This window comes from Neoarius graeffei, chromosome 7 (genome assembly GCF_027579695.1).
Source record: "Neoarius graeffei isolate fNeoGra1 chromosome 7, fNeoGra1.pri, whole genome shotgun sequence".
Lineage (NCBI taxonomy): Eukaryota > Metazoa > Chordata > Actinopteri > Siluriformes > Ariidae > Neoarius > Neoarius graeffei.
In genome coordinates, this window is record NC_083575.1 from 56,965,474 (window position 1) to 56,986,704 (window position 21,231).

A 21,231-nucleotide genomic window follows, 5' to 3' on the forward strand; every position below is an offset into this window, starting at 1 on the left:
AACATTAGTCAGGAAACCTAAGAAGTTCAAGCAGCTGACTGTAAGCAATGGTGACACACCGTTTCAAGTGGTGCTGAGTTATTTGAAAATGACCATCGGAGAAATGAACAGATCAAATAAGAGAGACAGAAGCCCAACCATAAACACTGCCAACTTTACAGTGCCATGCATGCCAGCACATGTTCAATGTGAGGATTGGCCTCATCAGTCACCAATGATCTAAACACAACAGAGAGAAGAAACTAAATACTCGGAAACAAGTAAACGCCTAATTAGCCTACTGATATTTCAACACAGTGAAAGTTTTGTGTATACACACACACACACACACACACACCTAGGGGCAATTTAGAGTAGCCAATCCAACCACTCGTGTTTTTGGTACCCACACAAACACTGGAAGTTAATGTGAAACTCCGCACAGGTGCCAACTGAGGAACCTGGCACTATGAGTTGACACTACTCAATGCATCACCGTTAAATTCACTAATATGAATTTAAAAAATTGTTTTGCTTTTAGTATGAGACTACAAGGTCTATTTTTATGTGATGTTGGTGGGTTACGTAATTTTCTTACCTTCATCTTAACTAGGTATAAAGCTTAGTAGTCTACATTAGGACTTCTGCGGGAGGCCTATGGCTATAAAGTGTGCTTTAGTAAACAAATAAGGTATAAATATTTCAAAAACCTTACTCTGGGAATCGACAAAGTACACCTAGGCTATCTAAAACAAAATTAAGTATATTATCAGCATAACTCTACCTGCGAGCAGCAGAGAGGAAGTGGAGAAAATCCAGGGCCCCAGCCGACCTGTCTCACTACCAGTCCCTCCTGGCAGAATTCACAGCTTCACTCACATCAGCTAAGATCAAATTTTATCATTCCAAAATTCATAACTCCATCTCTAACCCTTATCAACTGTTCTCTGTTTTCTCTTCTCTCCTCAGCTTTCCACCAGCTGCACCTTAGTCCTCCATCACTGCAGAGGATTTTGCGGTCTTCTTTGAAGAAAAGATTGTGGCTATTCGTAACCCCTTCATCACCCCTGCTGCCCCCTCCCATTCCCCTACCCACCCTCCCTGCCCCTTCCCCCTGCTTTTCCCCCCTTTCCACATCTGATGTCTCCCAGCTCCCGCTCTCTCACCATCCTCCCAGCTGTACCCTTGACCCTATCCCCTCATTTCTCCTCCAGACTATCATTCCTGACATCCTCCCATTTATCACCTCCCATGTCAACTCCTCCTTGTCCTCTGGATACTTTCCCTCCAGCTTTAAATGGGCCCACTTCACCCCACAGCTGAAAATACCCATCCTAGGCCCCCCGTCATCCAGTATTACCACCTGTTTCTCTTCTTTCCTTCCTATCAAAGATGCCTGAATGTGCTGTTGTTAAACAACTCTCCTTTTTGACTCAGAACAACCTCCTGGATCCTCACCAGTCTGGGTTCCGAGCCAGACCCTCAACTGAGACTGCACTTCTCTCCATCAGTGAGGCACTTCATGCAGCACGTGCCGCCTCTTTCTCTTCTGTCCTGATTCTCTTAGACCATTCTGCTGCATTTGACACCATTGATCACCCAATCAGTAGTGAGGATCTGCGGGACAGCCCTGGATTGGTTCAAGTCCTACCTCTCTGGTCGCTCCTTCCAGGTTACCTGGACTGATACAGTATCGGCACCACACCCACTGGTGTCCCCCAAGGTTCAGTCCTTGGTTCGCTTCTCTTCTCCTTTTACACCCTGTCTCTCAGCCTGATTATCTCTGCTCATGATCTAGCCTAGCAATGCTATGCTGATGACAATTGTTTCTCTCTTTTCCTCCTTTTGACAAACAGGTCTTCACTCACATCTCTGCTTGCCTGCGTGACATCCAGAGCTGGATAGACAACCATCACCTGTAGCTCAACCCAGGCAAGACAGAGGTGATCTACATTCCCGCTCCATCCTCTCCACCCCTGGACTTTATCATCTCCTTGGGGGACATTTCTATGTCACGTTCACCCAGTGGGAAGAACCTAGGGATGGTGTTCAACGATAAACTCTCTTCTTCGGTGAACATTGCTACAGTGACTCGGACACGCAGATTCCTCTTTTACAGCATTCAAAGGATCTGCTCCTTCCTTACCACCTACTCTAGTCAGCTCCTGGCCCAAATGCTGATCCTGTCCCACTTGGACTACTGCAACTCTTTCCTAACTGGACTCCCAGCATCTGCCACCAGAACACTGCAGCTCATTCACAATGCTGCAGCTTGTCTGGTCTACAACCTACCTCGTTCCTCCCATGCTACCCCACTGCTTGCTGCCCTTCACTAGCTGCCTGCCACAGCTCACATCAAATTTAAGACACTGGTGCTAGCTTACATGATTACAGTCATGGGGTCAGGTCCATCATACCTCCAGAGACTGATCCGACCCTACACGCCAGCCAGATCCCTACACTCTGCTGGGACTGGTCACCTGGCTCCTCCTCCTCTCCTGCCCTAGCCCACTCAAAACTGTGGTCTATCCTGGCTTCCCGTTGGTGGAACAATCTTCCCATCGAAGTCAGAACTTCCGATTCCCTGACCACCTTCAAATGCAGACTGAAGACCCACCTCTTCAGGCTGCACCTCCCCCTTGCTTCCCTGCCCACTGTGTAATCACATAGCTGTCTTGACCAACCCAGGCTGTGTACTGTCTAGCCTGGTCATGATGACTCCATGTTAGCCATTAGGGTTTTATTTTTCTCTATTTAGTTGTACATTGTCAGTTCATTTGTATGGTTTGCTTGTTTTCCTTGGCTGTTTGCTGATTGTTGTTACTTCAACAGAATATTACACTAGGTGTTATTCTGTCATTTGTTCATTTGGCACTAGAATTTTCTTGTCTCAAAATTCAGCACTTCTTGTATCTGACTTTTGCACTTGTATGTCCCTCTGGATAAGAGCATCTGTTAAATGCCTGTAATGTAATGTAATGTAACATTTGAAAAAAAAAAAATAGGTGGTGTAACATGCAAGTCTATTCCAATACATTGTCATATGACAGCCTTAAATTCCTTGTTGATTTTTTTAATCAAGTAAAATGCATAACCAAATGTGCAACCATTAACTGCTTGCTTTAAAATAAAGTAGATGAAAAGTACAAGTAACCATATAATGCTCCTTTCCATACAGTGATGAAGTGCTCCATAAGATTTTCCCAATCTTAGTGTGATCAGATTATCATTCATACTGAATAACTCCACAGTACAATTAAGGTATATAATATCCATTCCAGAGATAGCTAGAAACATTCATTCAGGAGATTAACCACGGCCTCAAATCTTCCTGAATATTCATATGCAATTGACTTGGAATTTTTCTTAAAAACTACCTAAGGTTTCTTAAAAAAAACATTTTATAAATTAAAAAAAAAGAAAAAAAGAGTCTGCTTCTAAAGTAGTGCGCAGAGCCAGATGACCTCCTGTAATGAGATGCACATGGATTAGGACAACAGAAAATCTAATGGAAATCAGCGACTCAAGTTTCTGTTCGTTCTGATGTTTAAAGGAGATAAATAACGTTCTATGCTGTTTTTGGATGATTTTGCTCTTCTGTGGTCATTTGATATCACACAGAATGATGCACTGGACAGTTTATTGCACTGTCTATTTTCAGAAAGGCACTTATAATGTGTAGACATCTGGTCAAGCATGATTTTAAGTCCCAACCTTATGAATAACTCCTAAAAAAACATTACATTAAGCTGGGCATACACTGTGCGATTTTTGGCCCGATTTTGACACAATTTTCACTCGTGCGACTATTTTGGAGATCGGGCCGAGTTTTGGCTCAATCGTGCGTCTCGGATCGTGTAGTATACATGGGGTAACGACAAGCGATTAACACCTCACGACCTCCTCCCGATCGATCGGATGAAAATCAAACCTGTTTGAAATCCTGAGCATCGCATCCGAGCATCGGATCGTATCCGAGCATCGTATCGTATGAGAACAGGAATCGTAAGCTACGTGCTGTTTACCCCTGCGATTCACTCATACAGTGTGAGCAGCAGCTGAATACCGCGATTGAAAAAAATCGCACAGTGTATGCCCAGCTTTACACTGCGTTACCGATAGGAATACAGGCGACTAAGTAAGGCCAGAATACTAGTCTTCAAACTAATATGTAAATAATGATACTCAACAGTGAAGATATTACAATACTTCATAATTCATGATTAAGGTAACCCAAACATATTGAAGGTCACTTTCCTGCTGTATCTTACTTTAGAAATCTCATTAAAAAAAAAATAAAAAACAAAAACAAAAAAACATGAAAATGTGTTTCTTAATTGGAATTTTACTTTGAATTGTGTTGAAACAGGATTATGAACAATAAGACACTGTTGTCACCCTTCTGTATCAGTATGATACTTAGGGCACATGAATTCTACAGGAGGTTTGTAATGCTGTCTCCGACCGCTGCCTCCTTGTCTGAATGGAGCAAATCTCAGCCACTTTTTTACTACATCTGCAAATTGATGGTGTGTGGCCTCCTTTCCTACAGGAGTCTTCTTTAACGCACCTGTAAAACAGTAATGTTCTACTTAATATGAAGAACCTTAGTAACACATCACATATGACCAACTCTAATCCAACATCATAAACCTATATGGCCATTTTTTTTTTTTTAACCTAGCCCTTCAAATTTATGCAGTGATACAATCTTCTCATGCATGAACAACATTTTCCAAGAACACTTACGGAACAAAACACCTTGCAGTCTGGTATTTCTGAAACTCCTTTTTTGTCCTCGACCAACCCAGTTCAGCTCAGAACCGACGCTAAAAGACAGAACTGCCTGCATCAGGCGTCGAACTGCATCATCCACTGTTGCACCACCCATCCGGGAGAGATGAGACACCTGCAGTTACAGATGATGCATGAATTTTTAAGGAAATGTGGCACATAAATTATGCATCAAATAACAGTTTCAAAGGTTTTTTGCCACAGGAAGGATGAGAGAGGTTGGTAAATGTATATGGTTCATAACAAAGTCATACCAGATATTTTATAATTATACAACTACTATGGGTTTAAAATGCAATGCCACATAAATGAAAAAATTTTCTGATAATATTTTTTGGGGTTTACCATTCTCTTCTGTGCGCCATCATTCTCCAAATATTTCTCTGTTTCATCAAGCTGTTCCATTGTCTGTAGTGGTAGATCTATATCCAGAGTTTCAACATCCTCCTCACACATGTGTCCTTGAATCATGGCTTGCAGGTCTTTAAGCACAGCCCACTGCCTCTGTTGTTCTTCTTTTATCTCCAGCAGGAGTGATATGATTTTTCTCTGAGCTGCAGCTTCTGGAGTTTTAATGTGTAAAATGACATGATTAGTATCAGTTCTTCACCGTAACAGTATGCTGATGAGTGGGAGTTTGTCTCTCTGAGAGGGAGATGTTCTGACCCACTACATACCAACTTGGGTAACATGCCAAGCTTTCTTTAAATTACAACCCCAATTCCAAAAAAAGTCTAGATGTTGTCTAAAATGTAAACAAAAACAGAATGCAATGATTTGTGAATCATAGAAACCCTATATTTTATTGAAAATAGTACAAAGGCAACACATCAATTGTCGAAACTGAGAAATCTTATTATTTTTTGTAAAATATGCTCATTTTGAATTTAGTGCCAGCAACACGTTTCAAAAAAGTTGGGAAAGGAGAAAACAAAAAAAGACTGGAAAAGTTGTGTAACGGTAAAAAAAAGAAAAAGAAAAATACATTAATTGGCAACAGGTCAGTAACATGACTGGATATAAAAAGAGCATCCCAGAGAGGCCGAGTCTCTCAGAAGTAAAGATAGGGAGGGGTTCACCTCTGTGAAAGACTACAGTTAGGTCCATATATATTTGGACACTGACACAAATTGTGTTTTTTTACCTGTTTACTGAAACATATTCAAGTTATAGTTATATAATGGACATGGACATAAAGTCGAGACTTCCAGCTTTCATTTGAGGGTATCCACATTAAAACTGAATGAAGGGTTTAGGAGTTTCAGCTCCTTAACATGTGCCACCCTGTTTTTAAAGGGACCAAAAGTAATTGGACAATTGACTCAAAGGCTATTTCATGGGCAGGTGTGGGCAATTCCTTCGTTATGTCAGGGTTTCCCATACATAGACCATTGTGTGGCGCAGCGCCACACAATGGATTCCTATCGCCACACAATCAGACTCATGATTTTGAAAAAAAAAAAATTCTGTTGCGTATTGTTCCGTATCATTCATGGTGCTCTTTCTTCTCGTTAACGTGCGCGGACACCCCCACACACAAAGAGAGAGAGAGAGAGAGAGGTGTGTACACAGGCCTGCAGTTGCACATATACCCGGACTGCAAGTAGGCCTGTTAGGCTAATTAAAAATAACGCAGCCTTCCTGATTCGCCTTCCGACCCCTTATTTTAAAAGGTAGCCTACGTCGTGCTCGTGATGAGCTTTATCATAGCCTTCTTGGCTTACAGGAAACGGACATCCCTGAGTCAGGCTATAAACCAATTTTGATGCATACAGTAGCAGCCTGACGCAAGGAACCGGCCTTATTGTATTATCCTGTTTATCCCGCTTCAGCAATGACTTCCCTTACGATAGGGCACTGGAGGTTTTTTTTTTTCAGGAAGCCACGCAGAATTAAATGTTCTGATAGGGCATGCAGGCTTTGCACCAATTAGGGTAATGCTTTTCATTATTGTTAGTTGCCTTGGTGTTACCTTAAGTGGTTTCTTACATCTAATTATGATATTTTATTATTATTTTGTTACATTATACTATTTATTTCATTTTAGTATTGGTTGAGGTAAGTGTTGAGTTCAATATTTAAAATAAAAACCTCCAGCTTGTTTTTTGCAATTTATTCCTTGAATGTCAACTAAAGAATGACTGAAAGATTGCCACCAAAAAGGCAAAAAAAAAAAAAAAAAAAGGTAAAAACCAGAGATGCACCGATTGACCGGCTGCCGATCGGAATCGGCCGGTTTTCACGTGATCGGCCATGACCGGCGACCGGCCGGTCAAAATTAAAATATGCCGATTTTCTGCCGATCAAAACTTGTGCATCACAGAGATGAAAGTGGAAATACTCGTAATTCGCAACTAAAAAGACTGCAGCTACACTGGCAGCTTGAACATGCTTTCTAGTGCGATTGTGTTGCGCTTGCGCAGAACAGAGTCAGTCCTGCGCGCCTAACGAGCTCTGTCGCGCGCGCCGTTAACAACAAAAAAATTCACTATATTTGGATATCCAAATATAGTGAATTTTTTTGTGCCAGATATTGGATGTGAAAAGAAGAAAATGTTTGTGGTTGTGTGAATTTCCCATTACAGGAATTAATACGTTAGCCTATTAGCAAAAATCTAGTTAGATTTGTACAAAGAGAGAAAAAAAAAAGTCTTTTTGTTTGTTTTACAACCTTGGTTGCACTTGATTCCATTGGAAATTACTCTACAAATACACATTTGACAAAGATGATAGAATGGCTATGGTATAAGTATGACTGGAAATTATTTTTGTATTTTGATACTGAATGAAGAAATGGGTTGTTCTATAAGGCATAAGTTTTCAGATCTAAATAGGCTTATGAAAGTGTGTTCCATAGCAGTAGGCAAATGATATATGAGGGGGAAGTTGTTTTTGTGCCAGATATTGGATGGGAAAAGAAAAAATGTTTGTGTGAATTTCCTATTTCAGGAATTAATATGTTAATACCAAACATGAAGAAAGATTTTACAAAGAACAATGTCTTTTTGTTTTTTTTTCAACCTTTGAGGTGTTGAAAATTTATTACTGAAAATCTGGCAGAATGTTCTATTAAAGAAAAGATAAAAAGAAAATAGTCTGTGTGCTGTGAAGTAGTTTGAAAAAATGAAATCAGAATCAGCCAAAATTGGTATCGTCAGGTCACACTCCATGGAAAATCGGAATCGGCCCAAAAAACTGCAATCAATGCAAAATTACTCACCAAAATTGAAGTTAAAGTTTAGTTTTTAGTAAAAACTAAACTTTAACTTCAATTTTGGTGAGTAATTTTCATAAATTTAAAAGACAGGTTTTCCACCAACATCAAGCCCAGCAAACTAATGGCCTGCCCTGTAATGTAAAGTTGGGTCGAGGAATGAAACCAGGCAGGGTTCTGGTAAAAATTGTTTTAGCTGTCTTCTCTTAAAGAACTTAAAAGAATTTACATTGAACTGAATAATCTCAAATGCTTCTTGTAGCTTTAAAATAGTCCCAGCAGGTGACTCTGAAGAAAAATACTATGAGTTTGAACACTGCCCGCTGTAAACACTTTGCATACACCCCAATGACCGACTCCACCGACTGCCACGACACCACCGCGCACTATTCCCTCATCGGCACAGTGGAGCACCACAAATTGCTACCTGGTCTGTGGGAAACACTGTATGTCATTCTCAATTAAGCAGACAAAAGGCCTGGAGTTGATTTGAGGTGTGGTGCTTGCATTTGGAAGATTTTGCTGTGAAGAAAACATGCAGTCAAAGGAGCTCTCCATGCAGGTGAAACAAGCCATCCTTAAGCTGCAAAAACAGAAAAAACCCATCCGAGAAATTGCTACAATATTAGGAGTGGCAAAATCTACAGTTTGGTACATCCTGAGAAAGAAAGAAAGCACTGGTGAACTCATTAATGCAAAAAGACCTGGACACTCACAGAAGACAACAGTGGTGGATGATTGCAGAATAATTTCCATGGTGAAGAGAAACCCCTTCACAACAACCAACCAAGTGAACAACACTCTCCAGGAGGTAGGCGTATCAATATCCAAATCTACCATAAAGAGAAGACTGCATGAAAGTAAATACAGAGGGTTCACTGCATGGTGCAAGCCACTCATAAGCCTCAAGAATAAAAAGGCTAGATTGGACTTTGCTAAAAAACATCTAAAAAAGCCAGCACAGTTCTGGAAGAACATTCTTTGGACAGATGAAACCAAGATCAACCTCTACCAGAATGATGGAAAGAAAAAAGTATGGTGAAGGCGTGGTACAGCTCATGATCCAAAGCATACCACATCATCTGTAAAACACGGCGGAGGCAGTGTGATGGCTTGGGCATGCATGGCTGCCAGTGGCACTGGGTCACTAGTGTTTATTGATGATGTGACACAGGACAGAAGCAGCCGGATGAATTCTGAGGTATTCAGAGACATACTGTGTGCTCAAATCCAGGCAAATGCAGCCAAACTGATTGATCAGCGTTTCATAATACAGATGGACAATGACCTAAAACATAAAGCCAAAGCAACCCAGGAGTTTATTAAAGCAAAGAAGTGGAATATTCTTGAATGGCCAAGTCAGTCACCTGATCTCAACCCAATTGAGCATGCATTTCACTTGTTAAAGACTAAACTTCAGACAGAAAGGCCCACAAACAAACAGCAACTGAAAACCGCTGCAGTAAAGGCCTGGCACAGCATTAAAAAGGAGGAAACACAGCATCTGGTGATGTCCATGAGTTCAAGACTTCAGGCAGTCATTGCCAACAAAGGGTTTTCAACCAAGTATTAGAAATGAACATTTTATTCACAATTATTTAATTTGTCCAATTACTTTTGAGCCCCTGAAATGAAGGGATTGTGTTTAAAAAAAAATGCTTTAGTTCCTCACATTTTTATGCAATCATTTTGTTCAACCCACTGAATTAAAGCTGAAAGTCTGAACTTCAACTGCATCTGAATTGTTTTGTTCAAAATTCATTGTGGTAATGTACAGAACCAAAATTAGAAAAATGTTGTCTCTGTCCAAATATTTATGGACCTAACTGTATATGGACAAACAATGAAACAATTTAAGAATAACGTTCCTCGATGTAAAAGTACAAAGAATTTGGGGATCACATTATCTAATGTACATAATATTAAAAGATTCAGAGAATCTGGAGAAATATTTGCATGCAAAGGACAAGGCTGAAAACTGACATTGCCCATGATCTTTGGGGCCCTCAGGCAACACTGCATTAAAAGCAGACACACTTCTGTAGTGGAAATCACTGCATACGCTCAGGAACACTTCCCAAAACGGAGCTCACTGACAATGGACTGAGGCGAAGTGGTAAACTGGCCTGTGGTCTGACAAATCAAAATCTGAAATTCTTTTTTGAAATCATGGACACTGGGTTAAAGAGGAGAGGGACCATCCGGCTTATTATCAGTGCACAGTTCAAAAGCCAACATCTGTGATGGTATGGGGGTGCAGTAATGCACCTGGTATGGGTAGCTTGCACATCTGGAAAAGCATCATTTATGCTGAATGATATATACAGGTTTTGGAGCAACATGCTGCCATCTAGATTATATCTTTTTCAGGGAAGGCCTTGCTTATTTCAGCAAGATAATACCAAACCACATTCTGCATGTATTACAACTGCATGGCTTCATACCAAGAGTCCAGGTGCTAAACTGGCCTGTCTGCAGTCCAGACCTATCACCCATTTGGTGCATTATGAAGCACAAAATACAAGAAAGTAGATCCCAAACTGTTGCGAAACTGAAACTGTATATCAGGCAAGAATGGGACAACATTTCACTTATTTCACTTTCAAATCTACAGCAAATGTGTCTCCTCAGTTGCCAAACATTTACAGAGTATTGTTAAAAGTAGAGGTGATGCAATACAGTGGTAAACATGCCCCTGTCACAACATTTTTGAAACATGTTGCTGGGATCAAATTCAAAACAAGCAGATATTTTTCAAAAAACAATAAAAAAATCAAAAATCCTCCGTTCCAACAATTGATACATCATCTTTGTACTATTTTCAATGAAATACAGGGTTTCCATGATTTGCAAATGGAAAATCATTCTGTTTTTATTTATATGTTTTACTCAGCATCCCAACTTTTTTGGAACTGGGGTTGTACATTTTCTCCAGAGAAGCCCATTATTTGTGCAAAAATAGGCAATCTTATGCAAATTTTCTTTTGACTGCTTCCATTATGGATCACCACAGTGGATCTGTTACGCATATTTGATTTGGCATAAGTTTTACACCGGATGCCCTTCCTGACACAACCCTTTCTCTGGGCTCGGGACCGGCACAAAGTATGCACTGACTTGTAAAATCCCAGTGGCTGGGAATTTTACCAAATCTGCATGTCTTTGAACTGTGTGGGAAACCAGAGCACCCGGAGAAAACCCACACAGACACAGGGAGAAAATGCAAACTCCACACAGAAAGGTCTCCAACCCAGAACCTTCTTGCTGTGAGGCAACAGTGCTGACCACTGCACCACCATGCCACCTAGGCAAGCCCATGCAAATATAAACCTTAATATGTAAAAATTTTACAGCCTGCATTTAATTGTTAAGAAAATTGTATGAGTTATCAGATATGACAGCATGTTTCACCCAGCTATACAGAATCTCATTTTTCTTAAAAAAAAAAAATAATAATAAAAACACTAATATTATTCATGGTAATAAATACAATCCTATTGAATTCTGGAATTGGAGTGGTCAGAAGGTTTGATTAATTTTTGATAACAGCACAGCTCTGAAGTAGTGCTGGCTGTAATTCAAAGCACAGGTTTTTATATATTCCTAATATGCTATAATTTCTAGAGTTATATAGAAACCACTCATCTAACAACTCATTCACCTGGACTTGCATGGCAAACGCTACACATAACCGAAGATTAATAATGAATTAAATTCAGGGGTTTATTTTATTTAATTTTTTTATAAACAAAGGAAAACATAGTTGAGATAGTGATAGCTCCTTACAGAGTGCATGTATTAAATATGTATGGAAGGAGTCTCGAGTATCAGTGTTTTGTAACAGTCAGTTTTCCATCACGGGTACATCTTCAGGACAGAGGACTTTGCACTTTCCAGTTTTTCAATAACATGACATGCTGAGTTTTTAACTTCAAGAGTGAGAAAATAGTGATGCTGGTGAGGGAGTGAATGTTTATAGCTGATATAATGCAAGTGACAACGGGAACAAATTTGTTTTGCAGATGTTCCATAACAATAAATGTAATTACAGTTAAAAGTATGTTTTCTCAATTCTACACGAGGGCCAATGTAAACAGGTAGAGCTGATAGGGTTAAAAGTCATAGGAAAAGGTTTTCAATTTATGCACATTTGAAAATTTTATATTTTAAAAAAACCCTCTGTAATTTTCTTCTGGTCCCAAGAAGTATTGTTAATAAGTCATAACTAATTTAAGTTACAATAAGTTAGCGCGGATCACGGCAAATTTCTGCTCGGCGATTTTCGTGACCACTCGGCGGGTGACGTCATTCACGGCAAACAAATCGCTTGAGTTGAGTCCACTTCCGTTTATTCACATTGCCGTTCAGCTTGAGTGCAGACGTGCGTTCGGGAATTTCCAAAGAAAAACCATGCCTTATTGTTGTGCAGTGAACTGTAACAACGGGACTGGTTCAGGAAGAAGTTTTTACCTTTTTCCAAAAGAGGAGAAGAGGCAGAGAGAGTGGATTGTGCGCGTGAAGCAAGAGGGTTGGCAGCCGGGTAAATACGCCACTCTGTGCTCCGATCACTTTTTGAAGAATCCCCATCTGTTGGAGAGTTTAGGTGTCAGTGTTGGACAGAGAAGGCTCAAACCTGACGCTGTTCTGACAAAATTCGAACACAAACTCAAGCAGTCAAAGAAGAAACAGACCAGCAAAGCTCAAGCAAAAAGGAGAAGATTGGAGGTAAACATTTTTACCTTTGCTTGAAATTGACAAGTCAAGAATCCTGAGGGATATTGTACAATCATTGTGGAAATGAGACAAAAGGGATATTTCCTCGCTTAGAGTAGGCTATAAATAGTATAATGTTTGTATTACGATTAGCAATATATTATATTAGCAATATAAATGAATCCACGTTATATTATAGGGCTTGTGTGTGTGCCCATGTGGTTTAATTATTCTTCAAAAGGGCTCTTATTTAGTATTACGATGAAAGTAAGAATTTATAACTACCAGGATAAATCATTTGGGCGCGAGTCTTGTTGAGGTCCGGGGTCACCGCGATCAGAGTCGGCCGAGTCGCTGTCCGATTCCGAGGCCGCACGGTCAAACCAGTGAGCCGCATTCACCGATTGCTTCACAACGGCCATAGGTTCATACATATATGGTTTCACTTCTCGATATTCAATTTGGAGACTTCCTACTTCAAAATCGCTATCAGACATTTTGCACAACCTCTCACGACCAAAGTCTGTACACGTGTGCTCGGGTTACAAGTAAACACAGAGCTGCTCCCAGTCTGTTTGCCTTGAATGATGTCACGACGACTGCCCCCTGGCGGTAAAAGTGCGCATAAGTGAGATGTAAACAAACCTTCAGAACTTGCACAAACCAGTATGTTTTAACCGTTTTATTCAATTTTAGGGTGCAAATTAGACACCAGGAAGATTGAATTCGCTTTTTGGGTCGTTTTTCTAGAAAATAAAGTTGATATTCTATGTTCCACCTCCGACCCTTGCCTATGACCTTTAAGGGCCTTGCCTGAAGCCTCAACAGTGACAGTACTGGGGATCAAACCCCCAACCTTCTGAACAACATCCCAGAGCCTCAAAGGGCATATTCTGGACCAATTTCTTTTTTTTATATGAAAGTATGTCCCTTTACACAGTCATCCAGAAGGATAATTTTGCACAAGGCCATCTGTCTACAGCAGAAAAAAATAAAATAACAAAACGCGTCTGGAGCCAGATTCATGACGTCACCTGCGGAAGCGCCAGCACGCTGCGAGAGCTTGCACAGTTTCAGTGCACAGCCTGTGTAGACCAAGCGCTCCCATTTCTCTCTCATTGTCCGGTCTTTTGGAAAATGATGAGTACTAATCCCATCATGATTGGTGCTGCTACACCCTCCTATGATACATCTCATCTCATTATCTCTCGCCGCTTTATCCTGTTCTACAGGGTCGCAGGCAAGCTGGAGCCTATCCCAGCTGACTACGGGCGAAAGGCGGGGTACACCCTGGACAAGTCGCCAGGTCATCACAGGGCTGACACATAGACACAGACAACAATTCACACTCACATTCACACCTACGGTCAATTTAGAGTCACCAGTTAACCTAACCTGCATGTCTTTGGACTGTGGGGGAAACCGGAGCACCCGGAGGAAACCCACGCAGACACGGGGAGAACATGCAAACTCCACACAGAAAGGCCCTCGCCGGCCACAGACCTTCTTGCTGTGAGGCGACAGCGCTAACCACTACACCACCATGCTACCCCCTATGATACATCTGTTAACCATTTTAATAATTATGCGATAATGTTGAAGAAATTTGCAGAAAACCACCGGGTCGTTTTCTCAAACAAAGCAGCGCTGACGTAGAATTCAGAAGGAGGCGTCCCGCACATGACGTCACGAAAATCAATGTTTGCCGGGAAATCCAAATGGCAGGTTTTTTCAGAGGCAGACGAATTCGCCTCAAATGGCTTGATTTCAACTGAATTTTTCTGGTATTGCGCAAGGTAAAAATATTGCAGAGAATGCAGAATGTTACAGATATTTGACCAAAGTTTAATATAAAATAGGGGAATTACATTGATCTTGCTCCTGAATTTACCCCTGATATGCACTTTAACCCACTGAGCCACTACTGCCCATGAAATGGCCTTCATTAACACATTAAAAATTAAAACAAACCCAGAGCTAATCACTGTAATACAAGATGAATTATACACTTTGGGCCATAATACAGTAATTATACCACCCTGTTGTTGATTATTTTACTGTAACGGCATACCCAGTTGTGTTTTATTTCTTTTATTTAAAAAAAAAAATCTTGATTCTTCTGCTGAATGAAGCTGTAGCCTAATTCATTCAGTTTATTGTTTTAAGTATATGATATTAAAAGGCGCCATTGTTGAAGTCCATTTAAATGACATTTAACTAACTAGTGGGTTGTTTCACAATCAGGGTACAAAGTTTGTGTCACAGGGGTCCAAAATTCAAATTGATTCAAACTGGTTCTTGTACCAGTTTTTAAGTGAAGGACAAGTTAAAGAACAGATTTCAGGTAATTTTTTGACACGTGTGTATGGTAGTTTTGTGTAATCTGCTATAAGATAAAGAAGATTAAGTGTAGCTTTAAAAGGATAGTTCGGGATTTTTGACATGAATCTGTATGGCATCCCCATCAGTAGTGTCGTGCAAACACACTGACTTACCCCTGATAGCATCCTGTGAGTCCAGTTCTCGTCCAGTTTTGGTCCAGACGAAAGTAGTCCGGCAAGTTTGTTGGGGTCACGAAAGTAAAACGTTTTTCGTCTCAAAACAGTATGTGTTCAAAAGAGTGATATATTTGCATCACAAAACCGTTGTCAAATAAAAAGTCAGACCTCGAAATCGCTTGGCACTATTTTCTCTCCCTCGGTATCACTGCGCGCTGCCGCCAGGTGACAGCCACGGCTGTTTCATTCATTGTTTACTAGTGATGGGAATTTCGGCTCTTTTTCGGGAGCCGGCTCTTTTGGCTCTTCTTACTATAAGGAGCCGGCTCTTTCGGCTCCTGAGATTTTATTTTTGATTTAAAGGAGTACGCCACCCCCAGATGAAATTGAGTCAGTCCCTGCAGTCCCTAGAGTTGGATGAGTGCGCCAAAGCGTTTTGTAGCCGACCCAGCCATTGTCCTGATCTATAAACGCCCCGGTTAGCTTAGCGTAGTCGCTGTAATCCGGCGTGTCCAGCTAGCATTGTCGTTACAAAAGTGAATTAAATAACTCAAGATTGTTTATAATTATTTCTCATGACTTGTACAGTCACATCGAGTACACATATCAATGCAAATTAACACGAAGGGATTTACTAGACCAATTTATATCTGGAACTATTTTCAGCCACAGCACAGGCAAAGCACCGCTGCAGGCGCAAAGACACCGCGCAGCGCCTGAAAACGGGTGCGCAGCGCCTGAAAACCCGTTTTCAGGCGCTGCGCGGTGTCTTTGCGCCTTCCTTTTCCTACCTATTCCTTTAATTGCTGCAATTAACTAGTTAATTCTGATTCTATTTCTCCTCTGTTATAATCTGTCCTGCTTTTGAAAAGATCCTCTCTGGGGGACAGATGCTGCCACTATACACATCCTCCGTGCCATCACGTGTGTAAGCCGTGGATAGAGTGCAGCCTTGGTCTCCCACCAGCTTAGTGGGTCTGCGTTTCGCTGTCACCTGGCGGCAGCGCGCAGTGATAAGAAGGGAGAGAAAATAGTACCAAGCGATTTTGAGGTCTGACTTTTTATTTGACAACGGTTTTGTGATGCAAATATATCACTCTTTTGAACACGTACTGTTTTGAGACGAAAAACGTTTTACTTTCGTGACCCCAACAAACTTGCCGGACTACTTTCGTCTGGACCAAAACTGGACAAGAACTGGACTCACAGGATGCTGTCAGGGGTAAGTCAGTGTGTTTGCACGACACTATCGATGGGGATGCCATACAGATTCATGTCAAAAATCCCGAACTATCCCTTTAATCAGGGCTGGGAGAAAACAAATGAAGTGATTCTCGGAGAGGACATTTTTTTTGACAGTTCAGAATCCACTACTTCCATAGTGCTTTTAAATATAAGGCTGTAAGCTTTGTGTTAGTTGTCTCTAATATTTATGTCCCAATATCTTGACCACATTTTAGGATGAAAATAATCATTTTAGATATGTTATTTCATCTCATCTCATTATCTCTAGCCGCTTTATCCTTCTACAGAGTCGCAGGCAAGCTGGAGCCTATCCCAGCTGACTACGGGCGAAAGGCGGGGTACACCCTGGACAAGTCGCCAGGTCATCACAGGGCCGACACATAGACACAGACAACCATTCACACTCACATTCACACCTACGGTCAATTTAGAGTCACCAGTTAACCTAACCTGCATGTCTTTGGACTGTGGGGGAAACCGGAGCACCCGGAGGAAACCCACGCGGACACGGGGAGAACATGCAAACTCTACACAGAAAGGCCCTCACCGGCCCCGGGGCTCGAACCCAGGACCTTCTTGCTGTGAGGCGACAGCGCTAACCACTACACCACCGTGCCGCCCTGATATGTTATTTTATATTGAAAAATTAGCTGTCTCGGAGAGGACTTTTTTTGACACAATTACATACTAATTTAATCAAAATAGTCTGAAAACTTACTGGCATTCAACATTAAAACTTAACTATGTTTCCAATGATATGGAACCAAATATGTGTTTTATGGTATAAAGAATGATGTAAGTGCATCCCTTTTGGAGCTACCTGTGGTCAAAAAAGCACTTTTTCTAAATGACACGAGTAATTTTGCTAAATATGACACATATTGCCATTCATTCACCAAAAATAACGTTATCACCAAATTTGTTTTTGCATGGTAAATAGAGCTATCACAGGGCTACAATAAACAACCAAGTTTATTTAGTCAAGCCTTTTGATATTGAAGATAATAAGTGTTAAATGTGATTTTTAGCTTGCGTACCCTGATTGTAAAACAACCCATATTGTTATTGTTAGTAGACACAACACGGGCCTGTTCTTTTCTAGAAATAGTTCACCTGTGTGAAGTTTAAAGGGGTCAGTGGTGGCAGGTAGCAGTTGAGCTGCAGAATGAGCCTCAGAGACTCCGCTGCCGCCTACCTGCTGAGGAGGAGGAGGAGGATGTGTTTGCCATCAACTTTTTTTCCTCCACTAGCTCTTCGTTATAAGACTCCGGGAGGGAGCCGGCGATGAAGTGCGAGTCGCTCCGCCGCGGTAAATCCTCCACACGCTTCGAGTCTTCTCGTCTGGATATTTCCGCAGACAGATGGTTCATTTCCTGGGACACAGCGGAGAGTCGCTGCTGAAGTGTCTCCAGTGCCATGTCTGCCATGTGTTTGTTCACCAGCCCCTCCACTCGCCGCTCCATCGCCCAGCTCGAGCTCTTACCGTTACTGCCTTCCATCGCTGTATTTACACGAGCTAAGCAACTAACAAAACGCGACTTTACGACACCCAAACTCTTCTTTTTGGTAAACACATAAGACAAAGACTTGCGAAGAAAACAAGCGGAAGTGGTTGTCAAACTGCCTAGCTCGCGAACATTGTGTCACGTTACCGCAACGTCACTGCAACGTTTCCAGAACATTCATAAACTACAACTCCCATATAGCACTGGGGCGAACACAGGACACAGCCAGGCAGATGAGAGACTCGTCTCATCTAATCACCTCGAGCTGAGCTGACTACGGGTGAAAGGCGGGGTACACCCTGCACAAGTCGCCAGGTCATCACAGGGCTCAGATGAGAGACTAATATTAGGGATCCCCCCCCCCAAAAAAAAAAAAAAAAAAAATTTAAACATATTTGGGTTCAGAGTTTGCCCCAAGAGCATTAAAGCTCATCTAAGAGGGCTTACTCCAAATAACATTTTACATTGATATATAAAACAAACAGGCGGCACGGTGGTGTAGGGGTTAGCGCTGCCGCCTCACAGCAAGAAGGTCTGGGTTCGAGCCCCGTCGCCGGCGAGGGCCTTTCTGTGTGGAGTTTGCATGTTCTCCCCATGTCCGCGTGGGTTTCCTCCGGGTGCTCTGGTTTCCCCCACAGTCCAAAGACATGCAGGTTAGGTTAACTGGTGACTCTAAATTGACCGTAGGTGTGAGTGTGAATGGTTGTCTATGTGTCAGCCCTGTGATGACCTGGCGACTTGTCCAGGGTGTACCCCGCCTTTCGCCCATAGTCAGCTGGGATAGGCTCCAGCTTGCCTGCGACCCTGTAGAAGGATAAAGCGGCTAGAGATAATGAGATGAGATGAGATATAAAACAAACAAACAGGCGGCACAGTGGTGTAGTGGTTAGCGCTGCCACCTCACAGCAAGAAGGTCTGGGTTCGAGCCCCGTCGCCGGCGAGGGCCTTTCTGTGTGGAGTTTGCATGTTCTCCCCATGTCCGCGTGGGTTTCCTCCGGGTGCTCTGGTTTCCCCCACAGTCCAAAGACATGCAGGTTAGGTTAACTGGTGACTCTAAATTGACCGTAGGTGTGAATGTGAGTGTGAATGGTTGTCTGTGTCTATGTGTCAGCCCTGTGATGACCTGGCGACTTGTCCAGGGTGTACCCCGCCTTTCGCCCGTAGTCAGCTGGGATAGGCTCCAGCTTGCCTGCGACCCTGTAGAACAGGATAAAGCAGCGAGAGATAATGAGATATAAAACGACAAGACAATAAACAAAGTGTGTGGGGTGGGAATTATAAGCAAACAGTTGGCCCAACTATTCCTGTGTGTGGAATCGTTTAGATTTTTCAATAAAAGTTTGGACATATGAAAATAACTTTCTGTTGTTATCAAAAGAGAACAAATTCAGGTTTTAATAAGTGCTGCAAGACCCTCCCCTCCCCTTATTTATTTATGTATTTATTTATTTATTTATTATTATCTCATCTCATCATCTCTAGCCGCTTTATGAAACCCGGACCTTCTTGCTGTGAGGCGACAGCGCTAACCACTACACCACCATGCCGCCCTTTTATTATTATTATTATTATTTTTTTTTTAACAGGCTTTTTCTGTAGCCTAGTTTTAAGGCATATATGCAGAACCATGGCCTCACTTTCGTTTATAAATGCCTTGAGACCTCAAGAATGGCACAGGAATAGTTTTAAGCGCTAACAATAAATCCAATATAGTAATTTTTACGATTAAAGTGATTCATATACAACCCTGATTCCAAAAAAGTTGGGACAAAGTACAAATTGTAAATAAAAACGGAATGCAATGATGTGGAAGTTTCAAAATTCCATATTTTATTCAGAATAGAACATAGATGACATATCAAATGTTTAAACTGAGAAAATGTATAATTTAAAGAGAAAAATTAGGTGATTTTAAATTTCATGACAACACATCTCAAAAAAGTTGGGACAAGGCCATGTTTACCACTGTGAGACATCCCCTTTTCTCTTTACAACAGTCTGTAAACGTCTGGGGACTGAGGAGACAAGTTGCTCAAGTTTAGGGATAGGAATGTTAACCCATTCTTGTCTAATGTAGGATTCTAGTTGCTCAACTGTCTTAGGTCTTTTTTGTCGTATCTTCCGTTTTATGATGCGCCAGATGTTTTCTATGGGTGAAAGATCTGGACTGCAGGCTGGCCAGTTCAGTACCCGGACCCTTCTTCTACGCAGCCATGATGCTGTAATTGATGCAGTATGTGGTTTGGCATTGTCATGTTGGAAAAATGCAAGGTCTTCCCTGAAAGAGACGTCGTCTGGATGGGAGCATATGTTGCTCTAGAACCTGGATATACCTTTCAGCACTGATGGTGTCTTTCCAGATGTGTAAGCTGCCCATGCCACATGCACTAATGCAACCCCATACCATCAGAGATGCAGGCTTCTGAACTGAGCGCTGATAACAACTTGGGTCGTCCTTCTCCTCTTTAGTCCGAATGACACGGTGTCCCTGATTTCCATAAAGAACTTCAAATTTTGATTCGTCTGACCACAGAACAGTTTTCCACTTTGCCACAGTCCATTTTAAATGAGCCTTGGCCCAGAGAAGACGTCTGCGCTTCTGGATCATGTTTAGATACGGCTTCTTCTTTGAACTATAGAGTTTTAGCTGGCAGCAGCGGATGGCACAGTGAATTGTGTTCACAGATAATGTTCTCTGGAAATGTTCCTGAGCCCATTTTGTGATTTCCAATATGCCTGTATGTGATGCAGTGCCGTCTAAGGGCCCGAAGATCACGGGCACCCAGTATGGTTTTCCGGCCTTGACCCTTACGCACAGAGATTCTTCCAGATTCTCTGAATCTTTTGATGATATTATGCACTGTAGATGATGATATGTTCAAACTCTTTGCAATTTTACACTGTCGAACTCCTTTCTGATATTGCTCCACTATTTGTCGGCGCAGAATTGGGGGGATTGGTGATCCTCTTCCCATCTTTACTTCTGAGAGCCGCTGCCACTCCAAGATGCTCTTTTTATACCCAGTCATGTTAATGACCTATTGCCAATTGACCTAATGAGTTGCAATTTGGTCCTCCAGCTGTTCCTTTTTTGTACCTTTAACTTTTCCAGCCTCTTATTGCCCCGTCCCAACTTTTTTGAGATGTGTTGCTGTCATGAAATTTCAAATGAGCCAATATTTGGCATGAAATTTCAAAATGTCTCACTTTCGACATTTGATATGTTGTCTATGTTCTATTGTGAATACAATATCAGTTTTTGAGATTTGTAAATTATTGCATT

The 21,231-nt window shown here is 41.6% G+C and overlaps 1 protein-coding gene across 2 annotated transcripts; it reads right to left on the reverse strand.

The window, feature by feature from the left end:
• Positions 1-3,044: 3,044 nt before the first annotated feature.
• On the reverse strand, positions 3,045-18,074 carry si:dkey-187a12.4 (uncharacterized). 2 transcript variants are annotated; one of them, XM_060924765.1, is made up of 5 exons: positions 17,639-18,074; positions 12,458-12,574; positions 5,119-5,336; positions 4,729-4,888; positions 3,045-4,549 (listed from the first exon to the last, which is right to left on the reverse strand). In XM_060924765.1, exons 1-5 carry the CDS (start codon positions 17,940-17,942, stop codon positions 4,374-4,376), a joined length of 975 nt encoding a protein of 324 aa, XP_060780748.1. In that variant the 5' UTR covers positions 17,943-18,074; the 3' UTR covers positions 3,045-4,373. The 2 variants fall into 2 exon arrangements, with proteins under 2 accessions (XP_060780748.1, XP_060780749.1); XM_060924766.1 differs by lacking the exon at positions 12,458-12,574.
• Positions 18,075-21,231: the final 3,157 nt, after the last annotated feature.

What these genes read in the sequence shown, in the direction of transcription:
- si:dkey-187a12.4 (XM_060924765.1), bottom strand. Translation starts at nt 17,942, where the DNA reads ATGGAAGGCAGTAACGGTAAGAGCTCGAGCTGGGCGATGGAGCGGCGA. An exon ending in TTCTCCTCTTTTGGAAAAAG is followed by an intron (nt 5,337 to 12,457) that starts GTAAAAACTTCT and finishes TTAAAACTCCAG; the next exon opens with AAGCTGCAGCTCAGAGAAAA. An exon ending in ACTGCAAGGTGTTTTGTTCC is followed by an intron (nt 4,550 to 4,728) that starts GTAAGTGTTCTT and finishes ACTGTTTTACAG; the next exon opens with GTGCGTTAAAGAAGACTCCT.